At 42.2% G+C, this 17,038-nt stretch overlaps 1 protein-coding gene across 4 annotated transcripts in view; it reads right to left on the bottom strand.

The window, feature by feature from the left end:
• Nucleotides 1-2: 2 nt before the first annotated feature.
• KATNAL2 (katanin catalytic subunit A1 like 2) overlaps nt 3-17,038 on the bottom strand; it is a 30,439-nt gene continuing 13,403 nt past the window's right edge. For all 4 annotated transcript variants that reach the window (XM_040579104.1, XM_040579106.1, XM_040579107.1 and 1 more), the window contains 8 exons: nt 15,128-15,226; nt 14,560-14,623; nt 13,174-13,292; nt 11,008-11,099; nt 9,031-9,141; nt 2,634-2,796; nt 520-622; nt 3-196 (listed from right to left, as the gene is read on the bottom strand). In XM_040579104.1, the coding sequence (XP_040435038.1) occupies nt 57-196; nt 520-622; nt 2,634-2,796; nt 9,031-9,141; nt 11,008-11,099; nt 13,174-13,292; nt 14,560-14,623; nt 15,128-15,226 (891 nt within the window). In that variant the 3' untranslated portion in view covers nt 3-56. The remainder of the gene's footprint in view (nt 197-519; nt 623-2,633; nt 2,797-9,030; nt 9,142-11,007; nt 11,100-13,173; nt 13,293-14,559; nt 14,624-15,127; nt 15,227-17,038) is intronic.

The following is a 17,038-nucleotide window of genomic DNA, read 5'->3' as shown; positions in this document are numbered from 1 at the left end:
GCGGCAAGGCAAAACTCAGTCTTGAAAGTTTTCAGGTTTTGGTTTTTTTTTTCTTTTTAAACTGACTCAAATTCTCTCTGCCAAGCTGTGTACTTCTGGCTTAGATTCTTCACTGATGGCTTGGTGTGGGTGATTACATCCAGGAAATCTGCTGTTGTGATCGTGTCTAACTGGATCATGGGTAAGTTACTGCTACCTAAAGAGAAAAGAATTTATTAAATACTGTTGTTATCAAAAGACATTTATGTTCTTGTCTAATGCAGCACTTCATGTATGGAAACAACAAGAATAAATCTAGTGAGACAATGAAAATTTTGTGCATAGAGCATGGGTGCTTTAAAAAAAGCCCAATTTTCAGAAGCGTGAGCTTAAGTAAATGTTTAAGTTCAGGAATGTAGTTTAAAACTTTTCTAAGCAGATAACAGAGCTCCACCTGCTGGGGTTGAATTTATAATTTCTAGAGTTACACCAGCAGAGCAGCATTTCCCAGACTGGATTCTCAACTCAGAGTTGTGGTACCTGGCTGATGGTTTTCAAGAGCATCAAAAATTTTCCTCACTGGTCTCATGGCTGCTTCCTTGCACACGAGTTTTATGTCTGAGCCGGAGTACCCATCTGTTTCCTGTGACAGGAGCAAAGGATACGTTACAGCTTACAGCCTTACACATCGGACAGGAATGGCATTTACAAGCATACACATGTTATAGATATAAAATATTTGTAAAGACTTTCTGTCTGAAATATGTATAAGCATACACACCCGTTTTTACGTGTACCCTCTCCTCAACATTATGTTGCTTGTTCTTCTACTGAATGCCCACGGTACCTTGTAGGAGCAAGGAGAATATCGGGCATTCTTTCTGAAGGGCAATTTTCTGCAGGTCAAACCAAACCTGCCTTTTAGGCAGTGTGGGTTGGGTGGGTGAGCCGACAAGTGAGGTGGATCGAGAACTGGCTGGATGGCAGAGCTCAGAGGGTTGTGATCAGCAGCACAGAGTCTCACTGGAGGCTTGAAGCTCCTGGTGTTCCCCCAGGGTCAGTCAACTCGTCCACCCATGGCCTGGGTGAGGGGACAGACGTACCCTCGGCAAGGCTGCTGGTGCTACAAGGCCGGGAGGAGCGGCTGACAGCCCAGGAGGCTGCGCTGCCGGTCGGCCAGAGCTGGGCGGGCTGGAGAGTCGGGCAGAGGAACCTCATGAAGTTCCATAAGGGCAAGTGAAGGGTCCTGCCCCGGGGGAGGGACAGCCCCAGGCACCAGCACGGGCTGGGGCTGAGCTGGGGGGCAGCTCTGCGGAGAAGGGCCTGGGGGTGCTGGGGGACACCAGCAGCGTGACCTGGTGGCCAAGGGGCCGCTGGGGTCCTGGGGTGCACGAGGAGGAGCGTGGCCGGCAGGTCGGGGGAGGGGATCCTGCCCCTCTGCTCTGCCCTGGGGAGGCACATCCAGAGTGCTGTGTCCAGTGCTGGGCTGCCCAGTTCCAGAGACAGGGAACTGCTGGAGAGGGGCCAGTGCCAAGATGATGAGGGGACTGGAGCATCTCCCTGCTGAGGAAAGGCTGCGGGAGCTGGGGCTGTTCAGCCTGGGGAGGAGAGGGCTGAGAGGGGACCTCGTCAGCGCATACAAGTATCTTACAGGCGAGGGTCAGGAGGACGGGGCCAGGCTCTTCTCAATGGTGTCCAGCGACAGGACAGGGGGCAACGGGCACAAACTGCAGCACAGGCCGTTCCGTCTGAATGTGAGGGAAAACTTCTTCACCTCGAGGGTGGCAGAGCCCTGGGACAGGCTGCCCAGAGGGGCTGTGGGGTCTCCTGCTCTGGAGATACTCAAAACCTGCGTGGACATGACTGAGCAACCTGCTGTAGGTGACCCTGCTTTAGCGGGGGGTTGGACTAGATGGTCTCCAGAGGGCCCTTCCCAGCCTGACCATTCTGGGATTGTTGTCTGTCCCAGCTTTCCTGTTATAATAAAATAACTGTATTTCCTTGATAACATTTAGAAAAAAAAATCTGAGCATTACTGTCTCTGCAAACAGACTGTTTGTTGCAAAACAAACAGTAACAGGGGCCAGCGGGGTAAGCTGTAAGATATTTTCAAAGAATTTAGGATGTGACAGAGGGCTAAATGAAGAAAGCCTGGCTATCTGGTGAAATCTCTTCACTGTCTAAAGGCTCTCTTCTCCCACAGCAGTGGAGCTGTGACAAACCTTCCCTACACAATTAACTGTTCATTACCCTGATGAATTGGAAGTGCTCCCAGCTTGGTGAGAAGAGCAATAACACTGTTGCTGGAATTCTCCCTGTATTTAAGGCTGAAAAGCTGGCCCAGCAGAGAGGATGAGAACCATTTTGGAGAGCTGTGTGAAACCAGTGATTTCCACGGCCAGGTACATGCCTGTGAAATGCTCAGCCCCGTGTCTCACTGGTCTCCCTGAGCCTCAAACAGAGCTGAGGTCTTTTCCCCAGCTCTGTACGTCACAATTGCTGTATCCAGAGGTGCTATCCCAACCTGCTGCTTCGCAAACCTCTTCTGCCACAACATAATCACACGACTGTGGGTGATGTATGTCACCCTTGCTCAAGGTTCCCACCCAAAAAGACCTCAAGCACGCACGGTCCCTGCTGCAGTGCTGTCTCACCTGGCCCAGCAAGCTGTAGTCCAGGTCAGTTCTCAGCTCCACTCCTCCACTGTTGCTCAGAGGGGGCAGCCAGTGCTGGATCATCACCCGTCGCGCCTCTTTACTAGGAAGGTCAACCAAAATCCTCTTCTCCAACCGCCGCAGCATGGCAGAATCTAACTCCCTGCAAGCAAAGGAGGAGAGGAATCATCTCAGTGTGTCTCATTGTGGAGACGTGGCTTTGATAGCAATCTCCTCACTGCAGGGACTGACATTTTTCAACCCCATTTGTAACTGTGTCAACCTAATTTTGGAAAGGAAAAAAAAAGAAAAAAAGAAAAAAAGGAAAAAAAAGTGTTAATTATCCAGAATATTCCTGTTCAGTATGTTAGTGATATGCTGCCTTGTGACAATGAGGCTTAACAATAACAAACAGAAGCTGTAGTTATCTTCCCTGGCTCTGGTACTCATCTGCAGCATGTCTCATCAGTCACAACCTCTCCCTTTCTCCTTTTGCTATTAAGGAAACACTACAAATTGTCTGTCTGGGGCACTGTCAGGACTAATTAATTACTACTTCGTAAGGGATGCTTACTAGGTATAAAATACAGACTGAAGGTCTTGGATGCGAGGGCCATGTTTATGGCGGAACAAGATGATTCTGAGACTGCTCCTGCAATAATTATAAATAATACAGCCGCAGAGGAAAATATCTTTATAAAAAGGATCACAAAAGTAATTTTGTTCCTTTCCCAATGCATTTCATCACCACCTAGAAACAGTCCTTCTTGCCAGCGCCACAGATTCTATCAAGTGTCAGGAGCCCTGCTACGCCCGGCACGCCAGCTCCTCTCAGACACACATCCAAACAGTTCATTTTAATCTAGTTTTTTTTTCCCCTAAGCGCTTTTCAGTTGTTTGCATCTAACAGTAACACAACCAAAGAACTGAATACAAATTCCTACTCCAGTTCATCCCTTGTCACTTGTGTCATGGGAACGGTCTACAGGTTTCCCAGTCATCCAGAAATTTTCAAGAAGAAACAGCTGCTACAAAATACTTACTCACAAGTCTCCAGTGCCTTCCAGGAGCTGCTCTGAGCTATTACCCTTCCAAGTGCTGTACCAATCTTTCACTACAGGTCCCGTTTAGTCACAGACTTCTTATTTCAGTTTAAAATATAATTCAGTCCTCATACCTGCTGAGAAACTCTCATCAAGGGGAAAAGCACTTCAATGTGTCTTGTGCAGATGGAGAAACAGGAGCCCAAAGCACCGTTTCCACCCTCTGGCTGAGCAGAGGGAGCCAGCTGTTGGAGGGCTGTGCCTGCACTCTGGGCCTGTACATACACTTAAATAAACCTGCCTCTACCCTTCCTGATTTCCTGGGTGAAATCTTTTTGCCAGCAAAGTCAACATTCAAGCAATGCTTCTTGTATGAAGCTCCTCTTTAATTTACAGGGAGCTCAAAGCCAGCTCAAGATGGATCTGTAGCACACCAACAGAGCTCATTTCTGTCACCTTTGGTGACTTGTCCTTGTTTTTTAATAGCAAGTGTTTTCTGCTGGTATAGCACATGACAAAGCAGACCAAAAATGGGCTCCCAAATCCCCATATAGGTGCCTGCCTCGGTTTTCCACAGACCTCAGCACCTGGCTCTCAGCTCGTGGGAGCAGAAGTGTCCCGCTCCCCAGAAAGGACCTCTCGGTTTGGACGAGCTTGTTCCACGTGCACTGAGCCAAGGGCAATGAAAGCAAAGATTAGAAAACCAGATCAGTAGGAACTGGGAGCACAACAGGAATTCAGACAGTTCCATCCCAGTACTTCCAATCAAGACCTCAGAGTAAACACCAGAGTTTGCTAATTGATGGCTGTTGAAGATGCTGCCCATCACCTCTCACACAGGGTCCCACCCAGAAAAGACAAAGAACCACATTAGTCCCCACTCTCCTTCCAAATGTGTTTTTCAGCTCAAGTTCACCTAAAAATTGCTTTGCTTGGCTGGAAATAATTATGTACTGGCTGACAAACCCCTTGGCTGTTATTTACCCATGTTACCATACTCTGTGTTAACAGGGCAAAAGTTCTCAAGGCTCAGAGGTGCTGGTGCAGCTACTCTAAACCATGCTTGCAGGCAAAGGACAACCACAGCCAGAGTCTCTGCAAATACCCTAAAAATCCTCTAAATGATGGCATCTTTCATCACTCCTGCTTCAGAGCACTTCTGGGGTGTCCCCCAAGACCACAGTTCCATGAGCTCCCTAGCCATGCCCTGTAAATTAAGCCCGCTGATACAGAGAAGTTGCTCTATTTATCCAGAAAGGCTACAGTGACCCTGCCTGTTGGCTGAACAGGAAAATAAAGACATAATATTTTTGTTATCTTAAGTGTTTAGGTTGTTTGCTAAATTATTTTGTTAGTGATCAAATGCAACGTTAAGTGACATTAACCAGAACAGAATAATAAGCACTGAGCCAACTAAAATATTCTCAGAAACAATAGCCGATAGAAGTATTAAAATGCTCATGAAAAGATACACAAAGCTGTACAGGACCTATAAAAGCCGGTGACTTTTCAGACCTCCCGCAGGCTGACATCAGGAGGCATCATGCCATGTTATCGCTCTCCAATTTCATGAAGCTAAACAAGACAAACACCTATTTTCATTTCCAGAAGGGAGAAGGGTAACAAACACATTTTAGGTGGAAATTAAGAGACCTCAACAACTCCAGAGGTGAACGCAGAAACAGCAACAAGGGCTGAGTGGTCTGTAATTAATCCCTGCCTAGTGCAATCATCACCACAGCGCTCTAGAGGGAAAGGCACTAAAAACGAGTGAGCTGTTCGTCCTTCCTACTCCCGTCCTCCTGTGCAGGTGGCCTGGGCAGAGCCCCCACAAACTGAGGGCTTGTTCTCACTCCACTTTTCCTTCTGCTCCTCTTAAGGATTCCCCACACCATCCCCCGCACTCCACCATACACAGGTGCACTGCTGAGGGTGAAGGAAAGGGCTCACTGTGGGGTAGCCCCAGATCTGATTTGGGTTTCACAGCCCACCTCTGCTTGAATCCATCTTGGCCATGTGCTCACAGCTCCACCAGGACTCAGCTCAACTATCAGCCTGCACCAAAGCTTCACTCACCCTGAGGGTGGGGAGGGAGACGAAAGAAGCACTGCAATGGAAGTTGAATTAAATGCACTAATACATTAGGAAATATTCACTATGTGATTACGGACCACTTTATTTCTTCACTAATGAGGCCTTCATTTTATTTAATTACATTGAATCATTTCAACAAGTAATTTGTCAATAGAAAGCGCCTTGCTGATGAGTAGCAGGAAGCGGGGCTGGGCAGCAAGCACTGGCTGAAGAGGAAGATCAATAGCTGCAGTGCAGCTTAGAACAGCGTAAAGAGCTTTGTTTAGGCTTCTTTTCATTCATCTAAAAGCAGCTTGCTACTCATTTTTTCCATGATCGATAAATACCCAAGTTAAACAAATCTCTTGAAATCCAGCTTAAGATCAAATGTTTGCAAGAACACAGGGCTGTGCTGTGAAGCCACAACCTCGGAACCGACCTTGGAGCCACAAACTCCACCGACCTCTCTGGAAGCAGATACTCCCACATCCCTTGAGGCTGTAAGCTTCAATGATGATGTAAGATGCTCATGGCTTTCACTAGCTCTCCACCCCCTTAAAACACCTTTCTAAGCACACACTCAGCCACATCTTAAAGCAGATTCTCTGTGGTGGTCACAGCTCTGACAGACAACCCAGTCATTACACTCATAGGTTGGATTTGCTTAAGAGAGAGAAAAATTCAACCTGACCACAAGCAACGTTCACAAAATCCAAAGGGAAATTCTAAGCTCTCAGGTATAAAACTTTCAAAAGTCAGAGCTGGCTCCTCACAGCATCTCAGCTGCCACCCTCATACCAACACAGATTGCCAGCTTTTTGTGGGAGCAGTTCCCCCAGAATAGAAATCTTGTCATTTTGGATCTATCTCAAAAAAAGCTGTGTCATTTCTGATGTTTCAAAGAAGCAGTTTTGCAGAAATTAGCACTTCAGAATTGCAAAATGATCCAAAATCAAACACGTAAAACACTTAAAACTGTGTTCTGTAATTTCTTCATGACTTTCCAGAAAGAGTTTATCAACTACAAAAGGCAGACACATGCTAACGAGGCACATGCAGGAATCTCTTTCTGCAGAAGCGGAGAGAGGTCAGCCTCATGCTTACATGAACACATCTCCCAGATCCAGCCCTGGCTACACTCTGACCTTCAGGTCAGTTGCCACCTCTGAACTCTTCCTCAGTGGGTTTCAAATACCCAATTTTTCCTTTCAAACCAGTAGTGTGAGAGTAGAAAGACATGGATACTCTAAAGACATGTGACCTTTTTCAATAGTGCCATGCTGCAGCATTGTATGTGAAGCTTAGCTACTCACAGGATAACGTAAGAGACCACGGAAAGCTGCAATGCACTGCTCAGAGTTTCTAAAAGGGTGATGACGCTACAATAACAAACATTTATAGTGTATTACTAACAAACCCTAAAGAGACAAATGGATTATTAATGTACTACTTCTCTTTCAAACTTCACTGTTCACCCACAGCTATTTATTTTTCAGTATTTTCTTACACAACTGGAACATAATTAAATCAAATTCTGCCGAGTTCCTTTCATGTAGATACTGCAACACAAAATATGGAGGATTTTGTACTGATTTACATTCATGAGTTTGTCCAAGACACAAACCCCCCAAATGAACACACAGACTGCTACTATGGCTATAAAAGCCAGCGATGGCTTTGTGTTCATGCTGTTGGGCCAGGGCAGGAACTAGCCTCACTTGTACATCTAATTTCTACATAAATTTTAGGTGCCCACACAGCCATTCTTGTAGTTGAAGAGCCTGGAAGCTCTGGGCAGGCCCTAGAGGGAGGCAGATGAAAGCCTCTGCATCCCCGTTGCCACTTTGGCACCTGAATTTCAGCAGGTAAGAGGTCTGCCTGGTGGCTCTCAGAGGCATCATTCCTTGACTGTATGGGAAACACAAGGTTCTGAATTAGGAAAAAAACTGTAGTCTTTTACAGACTCCTAGCTTCACCATCCCTACATATGAGAAGGCAGCAAGCCCACTTGGGTATGCATGCCTTTAGGGGCATGGATATCAAGACCGACCTCAGCGCTATGATGATCAGCAGGCTGCAAACACATTAGACATTCAGACTGTCTGCCCCCCCAGCAGACACCTTGTATTTCTCTGCTTCACATACACTTCAGGAAAAGGAAGAAAAAAACGCAACCCTTCTTATGCCTAACTCATCTTTTTTGCAGACATCTGCATCCAAGACTGTCCCTCACCAGTTTCCACAGTTTACTTTGTTCCCCTCTCTGCCTTCAACACACATATTTCTCTGTAGGAAAATACGGTTTTCCACAGAAGATTTCATGGATTGGTAGCCCAGGGACAGGGGGAATCTCAGGGCAGGCAGAAATCCACAGACTAGTTCCAGACCTATGAAAACTAACTTTAAACAAACCTGTCACCAATATGCTTCAATTCTCTGTACAGGTGTTGGCTTCTACCCTGGAAAACGATTAGTGAGCTACAAATCAGAGTGTTAAAAATTGCTGTGCTTCATCAACAGCCATTGTTTTCCCCATGTAGTGCTTGCAACCATTTGATAATGTTTTGTACAAAAGAAAAAGATATATGATGCTAGTTCAAATGAATGATCAAGCCAGATCAACAGGCTGGCTCTGACAGCAGCCATAGGAGAAGCTATTCAAGGACAGCAGGTGAGCTGGCCATTTTCTGCTGTCGCTGGACTCCCCCAAGCATCCACAGTTGTTACACTACAAATGGCACCTCCCTCCCTCATCATCTCCTGTCCGTCTTGTCCTCAGTACATGTACTGCCCATTTTGAGAACAACAATGATGAACTGCCCTAGTTCCAATCTTAAACCGCTTATTCTCCTATTCTAAATTATGTTAAAGAAACTGAAGAACTTTGCCCCTCAACTTTTCAAAGTCACATTTGACACCAATATAATCCAACATTCCTATTTATGGAGTATCCTTCTAAGCACTAGATGTTTTAAGCACCTTACAGTTCCAGGCTGAAACCCTTCTTAGCTTAAACATAGTAAATAACTTACCTAGAAAGTCAAATACTCCATTTTAAATATTAGCAGCTGTAAGACCAGCATATGTTGACTTTATTATGGATTATTCTCATGTGACACAAATAGCAAGAATTGTAGAGTTTAAAAGTAAAAGCTCCAAATTAATCTTTAAATGCTTTAACCAAATATCAAGGCTTTTTCTGCAAAAGTCTAAATAAAATCTTTATCTGTGCTTAGAAGCTCATGCAAATGTATTCAAAATGTACTCTCTGGATCTCTTACCATGGCAGATTGGAAGCTGCTAAAACAAACACAAGATCATCAGATCGGGCCAAGCCATCCATCTGCACCAGTAATTCTGTTTTCATCCGCCGACTTCCTTCATGTTCACCACTACCAAGATTCAGAGAAATAGTATTTGCTCAGTGCATTAAAGTAATCATCTTTATTTATACAGTGTCATTCACAGCAATTGAGCCCTTGTCAGTTTTGCCCCAGTTCAAAGCATGATTAAGCTCCATTAGCTAACATCTAAGCATTAAAATCAAGCTTTCTAATGATTACTTAAATGGACCCTTTTCAGTGCATTAAAGTGAAGAGAATTTACTGAATCCAAAGAAAATGCTTATTTTTATTTTTTCTTCATATTAATCTCCACCCAATGTTGATGTTTACTGGAAAACAGATAAGGCTTTGATTGATTGAACTATATAAGAGAATTTTTATAATGTGATAGTTGCCATTAAATAACTAACACACCTACCTATTCAGTGCAACTACTGGCATTTTTCTGTGAGTGAATGTTAAGTGGGCACTAGAAGACACACCTACTACTGAATTCGGTATTTTGCAACACATTCTATAAAAAGCAAACAGAAAAATATGCCATATTGAAATGAATTTAAAAATGGGGCAGAGACCATACAGAAAGATCCTTCCTCAAAAAGAGAAGAGGAACGTAAGCAAAGTGCTAAGAATTCTGGCCCTGATCCAGGTAACCAATCTTGCAGGAAACCAGTTTAAACTCTTGGTCCCAGATGTGGAGTTCTTAGAAACTCCTGGATCACACTCAGAGCCTTAGATGGCAAGAGCTACAATTCAGGTTTAATTTAATGACTTATTTCTGTAAAGACATCCACAGTCTTTATTTAATATTTAATAAATAAGTGCCAAGTCATTATTTAATAATGAAAAGTAAAAATAACTATAAAATCGTAGATAAAAATCCTTATTAAAATATATAACCCAGTGACGGTAATGAGAGCATTTAGAAGTATATGTGAAGACAAAATTTGGCCCATAATTTATAACTATTAACTGACAATTACTACAAGTCGTATCTTTATGATATGACATATTCTATTTATAGATCTTTGCGAGCATATAATTTACAGTACATAAATTCCACTGTAATGGGCTTCTAATGGTTATAACAATGTTTTTGTATTTCTCCTGCTTCTTTCCCTTCCCTAACCTTTTTAATCTGTTTTAAATTATGAACTGTCAACACCATGGAAGACAATAATAACATCCTCCCATTCCTGTATCTGGGAGTCCTGACAATGCCACCAAAATCTGTCCATTGATGAAAATGCCATTCCACACTGCACACTCCACCTTACCCTGCTGCGCCTAAGCCTGTCACAAAATCAGCTGCTTCTTAATCACCTCTAACAAGTCATCTGTTGTTCCCCCACGCTACCATGATTTCCATTTCAAATTCCTTATTTTGAAGTACAGCACCACTGGTTATACACTCTTGCACCTCCCTCCATCTCACAATTTCGCTGGACCCATAGTCCCTTGCTAATCTTCACACAGCCTGTCTTTCATGCTTGCTTCTCTACTGATCTCATCTACTGTGAGTGAAACCACCACTATGTCTCACTTTTTAAATCCCCACAGTGCATGCAATGCTTCCACGAAGCAGTACTTTCAGAGGTGATAGGCACTCTGGCAATAACACACTGTGAGGCTCCTAAAGTTTACAACAGAGCAAAAGAATTGCTTAACAAAATGTCAAGAAATGTCAAAGTACTTATAATGTCTACAAAAATCTAAAAGACAAGTATTTCAGGGGCCCAATCATGATCCTGTTAGAGTAGCCCCAGGCTTTAGTTCAGCTAAGATTTGTTTCTAACAGGCACACTCTATGAATAAACGTTGGTCAGCAGCTGAACACACACACACTTAAAAAAAATGCAGTAAAAGGGGGACAAATATTCTCCTAAAGCCATAGGAAGTGGTCTCATCGGTTACCCAGAAGCAGTGCCTCTTTGACTCATAACTGACTCCAGCTCATCCAAGAAAATTGTGGAAGGAGCATGGTACCGGGCAAGCTCAAATAACACCTGTTTAGAGAGAAGTAAATGTGAAAGAAAAGATAAACTAACACAAAAAGGCATTAAGGGCCAAATGGCACAGAAGTTAAATAACAGCACCCACATTCCAAAGTTCTAGGACAAAAAGGAGTATCTGCCGGGAAAAAGCTCTGGGTAGGCTGGGGGTTCCTGAATCCTCTCAAATTCTGAAAGGTTTGTAAAGGAGATATAAAGAACAGCCTTGTAATCCTGCCTTTATATGTAAATCTTTCTGGCTAAATCCTATCAGAGTACCCTGTGAATAATGGGATAGAAGAAAATGATCCATCAGAGGATTCTGGGAATTCTTAAATTGTTATCAGAGATTAAACATCCTTCTTTTATTGTTGCTCCATTTGTAGTTTTTTTAAATAAGGATTTGAGAAAAAAGAAATTACAAGTCAGCTGAACCATAATGAAAGAAAATGGACTGATTCTCTTGGTAAGAATCAAGCAGTGCTTTTATTTTTCCTGGTGAAAACAAACATAAACTGCTTGAACAATCAAGATTAAAAAATGGAGTATTAAGATGACATGAAAGATCTGGGCCTGCCCTTTGAAGAAAGAAGTTCTGTTTTTCTGTAAACACAGAGAGGCTTATATTTGCAGTAAGAACATATTGTCGGTTCTTCTTCAGTGAAGTGTTCTTCGAGTTTTTAAATAAATATCACTAACAATATATACTAATCCAACATTTTTTAATCAGAACACCTAAAACCCCAAATTTAAATATATATCCTATTTTCTGAACTTTTGATATAAAACACAGGTTTATAATATTTGCCCAGAGTCCCAAGTAGTCCACAACCAGTCTACAATTTTACTACAAATCTAAAATATAAAATCACACCCAATACAGCTCAGAACCAAGGAAAACCAGGTGAGTTGACAGGCCTCCAAATGACCACAAAACCCACATACACTTCACACAACTTCAGAAACCTCCTGCACCAGCCATGGGATTTTAGGGTGTAAATTCACACAGTATTTTTCTCAGAGCTGTCCTAATCCACAATCTCATTTTGTTTTTGGATTCTGCCAAAAACTCAACTAAGGGTAAAATGCCACACACTCAGTATCTTTGCAAATGCTGCAGCATGTTCAGGAAAACTTTTTGGATGATGGTGTCAAAAAACAGACTGTCTCATCCCCACTCCTGCCAGCAGCGAAACTTTTAGGAAGCTACTGAGACAGATGTCAAGAGGCTCAATAACACAGGAGGTGAATGTCAGAAGGAAAATGCATCTAAAGAACAAAGGGTACATGAAGAATAACTATGTTGCAAACATTGCCTACATTTCATGACAGATTAACAATAAGTGCAGTCTGTTATTATTATTCACTTTCAAGAGCTCTGTATCTATCTGAAGTGTAGTCTAAGAGATGAGCTTTGAGGAAGGCTAAGAGCTTGTGCATTTCTTACACTGAAATGGTGGTCATTACAGAGAATTAGGATGGGCATCTTATGGCAGGGATGCTACACCTGAATCCCTGCATTTATTTGTACCACAGCTGAGCTGTGCATGCTACTTGCTAGTCTATATGCGAAACTACATGTACCCATTTACCAACAAGCCACCTTCCTGAAAACAACGTTACATTTGCGTTTGACTGCAAGATCTTTGTCACAAAGGAATTCTTTGCCAATTCTGTGCCCTGAAGACTAGGAAGAGTTGGGAATCTGGGTATCTAAATCACATTTTGTAGGGAGCCTAGGAGCCAACCCTTGCAGAAATGATGCGAAGCGCTCTGAAGGGGTCTCTAAGCAAATGCTGCTTTAGTTAGGAGCTCCGTCTCATTCAGTGAGTCAAAAATCTTTGCTGCCTTCAGAATCTTTGCTTCATCTTACATTACAGAACTAAAATTCCACAGCTAGAATCCATTGTGAGACTCCTGCAGAAGTGGTATTATTCCCATTTTAAAAGCTAAATATGAACAAAGTCACATCTGTGAAGATCATGAGTATCAGAGGAATATTCACTTTACAATTCTGTGTTAAACTCCAGTTCTTTAAGTAGGAACCTGATGTTTGTTGAAGCATAATGAATGAGATAATAATTCTTACCCGGACAAGTTTTTCTGAATCACCCCTCCATTTGCTGACAATGGTTGACGCTGATATGTTGAAAAAGGTTGTATTGCATTCTGTGGCAACAGCCTTAGCCAGCAAAGTTTTTCCAGTACCTATGAACAACAGTGTTGAAGAAATTAACTCTAAAGAAATATAATGCAAATGACTGAATAATTCCCTTCATCCTACTACGAGGCAGATAAAACCAGTGAAACAGAAAAAGTCGCAGAATTGTTGAATGGTTTGGGTGGGAAGGGACCTTCAAAGTCCCTCCAGCGCAGCCCCCTGCCATGGGCAGGGACACCTTCAGCTGGATCAGGTTGCTCAGAGCCCGTCCAGCCTGGCCTTGGATGTTCCCAGGGATGGGCCATTGGGCACCTCTCTGGGCCGCCTGTGCCAGTGTCTCACCACCCTCAGCGTAAAACATTTCTTCCTTATATCTAGATATCTAGTATAAATCTCCCCTCTTTTAGTTTAAAGCCATTTCCCCTTGTCCTATCACTATGTGCCCTGCTAAAAAAATGTATCCCCATCTTTCTTATAAGCCTCTTTTAATTACTGAAAGGCCACAATGAGGTCTCCGTGGAGCCTTCTCCAGGCTGAACAACTCCAACCCTCTCTGCCTGTCCTCACTGGAGAGGGGCACCAGCCTCTGATCATTTTGTGACTTTTCCAGAGCTGTCTGGAGAAACTCAGGTAATACAGCACTGCAAATGCATTCCCCAAATTCTGAAGTACTACATGCTGAAATGGTCAGATGTCTTCTTTGCCAAGTACATCTGAACACTCACAGGAACAAATGGAGCTTACTGTAGCAGCAGCCTTTGCAACCTGACTCAGGCAGCACTCGTGCCCTCTGTCCCCTTCCAGCGACACTCATGGTGGCAGTACTCATGTCAAAGTGGAGCAGAGGGAGCACTGAAGCCATGCTGACAGGGAAAATACTCAGCTAGCCCAGAAAAGGGCAAAGCTTCCACCCCATTTCCAAAACAACCCCCAAATACAGAAAAGGGACCTTTTCCTTAAGATGATGAGTCCAGGCCAGATTTATTCACATTTCATGAGATCAAGTCAAGTCAAACTTGATTAATATGGTCCAAATTGAGTAAAAACAGAAATATGAGTTCTCATGCCTCTATATGGTTAGTATAAGTACTGTTTTTGGAAAATTCAGGTGTAGAAATAGTCAAGGGTTGTGAGCAAGGCAAATGGACAGGTCTGAGTGTCAGACATAATCATACAGTGTTGTGACCTTTTATTTCAACTTACAAAACATGTTCTTTGTTAACACATTTGATCTAATTAGTGTAAATTATTTATCCATGGGACAAAACCAGAAGCAGCGTGAAATAAACGGATATGGTATAAAGCTTTCCATACCTGGTGGTCCATATAGCAATAAACCTTTCCAAGGAGACAGAATGCCAGTAAATAGCTGTGGGTACTGTGGAAAGAGAAAAGTAATTCAGGGACTAAAAATGTATTGTCTGTAACAAAATGCAAGGGATTCTAACCCCTACCTGCACTGCTTATAACACGTTCAGGAAACCTACAAAATTTGGAGAGGGGGATAAACCCCTTCCAAAACAATATAACATATATGATCTGAGTACTGAAAAAAATACTGTATTTGCCATTTGAAATTGGTTTTAAGTGAATTCTTCAAATGTCTTCTGTAAGTCATTTTCCATTGAATTAATATAGCCAAATCCACCACCTCTTACATTTCTAAATGTGCCAAAGAATAGGGCCCAACACTTACAATGTTAATATTGAAAGGCCATTTTCCTATAGGACAATGCATGTACCACTGTCAAATGAAACATGAACAGGAATAGTTCTAACACGAACTGTCTACAAAAGCACAGAAATAGTGAGAAGTCTGTGATTACACAGGAAATGCTAACAAGCCCAACACCAGTTTTCTCAAAACTACTTAGGGCCTTACCCTTATGGGATAAACAACTGCTTCCTTGACTAGCCTTTTAGCTGCATCCAATCCAATAATATCATCCCACTTCACATTTGGATTATGGAGATAAATGTCCTGCAACATACATTGCATCCTGTTAGTAAAACTTCTGCGCTGGGATAATGACTTCTGGCAAAGTAAAACAATTGACTTGGCTATAAAATAAGAGTGCTATTAAGTGATACAAACCATATTATTTAATCCTACATACTAGGGACCTCCCAAGAGGAAAGCCTAGACAGCAATCATTTCTACAGAACTACTACATTGTGCTTTGCTTCCCCTCCATTTCCCTGACAGCATATACACTGCCAAATGTATATGCTCAGCAGGTCTGTTTCTCAGATCTGTTTTCTGTTAGTTGGTTTTAATAACAAACTAGCATATGAAGAGCTATCATGATATGAAGGTTCACCAATCCTAGTATTTTGTCTGTGATGCTGGCAAGTATTGGATGTTTAAAAAAAATAAAATATAAGCAATAGGAATGATGGGTTGGTTCACATTTACAACCAATAAAATCAGCAACAGAAGGACTTTGCTAATTAAAATTACATCTTAGACTTTGAGTTCAAACACCGTTTGACAACCATTCTTCAGTTAATTTTTCTTACCACTTTTTTGAACATGCTTATTCTGTAGTAATGAGTTCCACGGTTTAATCATGTGCAGTGTGAAAATACTTGTTTTAAACTTGATGTTCAGTAACATTATGGCTGCGCCTATTACTTATGTTATTGCTGAATTTATAAGTAACAGTGAAAAATTGCTATTTACTCCACACTATACAAGATTTTATATGCTGTGAGAAAAGCTGCGAGGAACTCTGTAACAGGAGGAAAATTTTCCCCTAAGCATCTATCAAAAAATAGTCGGTAATTAGTCTATGCCCTGAAGCACTCACTAAATTAATTTCATTTAATTCATCAAACTTTCCAGATCTTCTATGAATCTTTCCATTTGCCTTAGTAATATTTTGTGGCTTTGCATTCCAGAGACTTATTGTTCTGCAGAAAATATCATCTCCTTGGTACAAATACTTGAATAAATTCCGCTCTCCAATAAAAACAGGCAGCCCCCTGATACGGAAGAAGAATTATGTGCTTATATCCGAGGGGAAAATTTGATTTAATACGATTAGAAGAATTATTTATAGAGAGTAGATTACACTTTCCCTTTCTATTAACAGCAAATTAAGATGAATCAGATTTCTGATACTAAGTAGAGACTTCCATAACTGTTTCCAAATTAAATTAGATTGTGTTGTGAAATAGATACCACATGCTATTTATTTTTATTGATTTCCACAGTGTTGATTACCATAGCAACTACGAACATACCAGCACAATTTCAAAAACATAATGAATGTTAAAGCAACCCTATTGCTTTTTGCTAAAGTAGCAGCAAGAACAACACTATTTTTAACATTTACCATAAATTAAAAACCAGACAAGAATCCAAACAAATGAAAATTTTCCTACTTTAAGGTTGGAAATTTCTTAAGATCCCAGTTCTACTAAACTGCAAATGCAAAACTTACAGACCAAGAATTTGGGCCATACACAGCTATAAAAATCAGTCAGCAGAAGTCTTCCAGGCTCTTTAAACAGCTGATTTTAAGTATTGGGGAACAACAGCCGATATAATTTCTGATTCTTATATCCAGAAAGAGTCACAACACTATAAAATACTGTGGTAACTATGAAGCCTTTTGGCCAAGTGGCTCATGGTGTTTGGGAGGTGATGCATGCAAAGCATCTACCTGCTTCATAGCTACTGCTCCCCAGAGGCCAGGGCCCATTTGCTAGACTGCACCTCGACCCATGAGTGAAATGGAATGGTGCTGACAACACTGGGATTTCCCTGCAGGTGCCAAACTGCCCATCC

Source organism: Falco naumanni, chromosome Z, assembly GCF_017639655.2.
Source record: "Falco naumanni isolate bFalNau1 chromosome Z, bFalNau1.pat, whole genome shotgun sequence".
NCBI classification, from domain to species: Eukaryota; Metazoa; Chordata; class Aves; order Falconiformes; family Falconidae; genus Falco; species Falco naumanni.
Note: the sequence above shows the minus strand (reverse complement) of the source record. Positions and strands in the feature narration are given on the sequence as shown.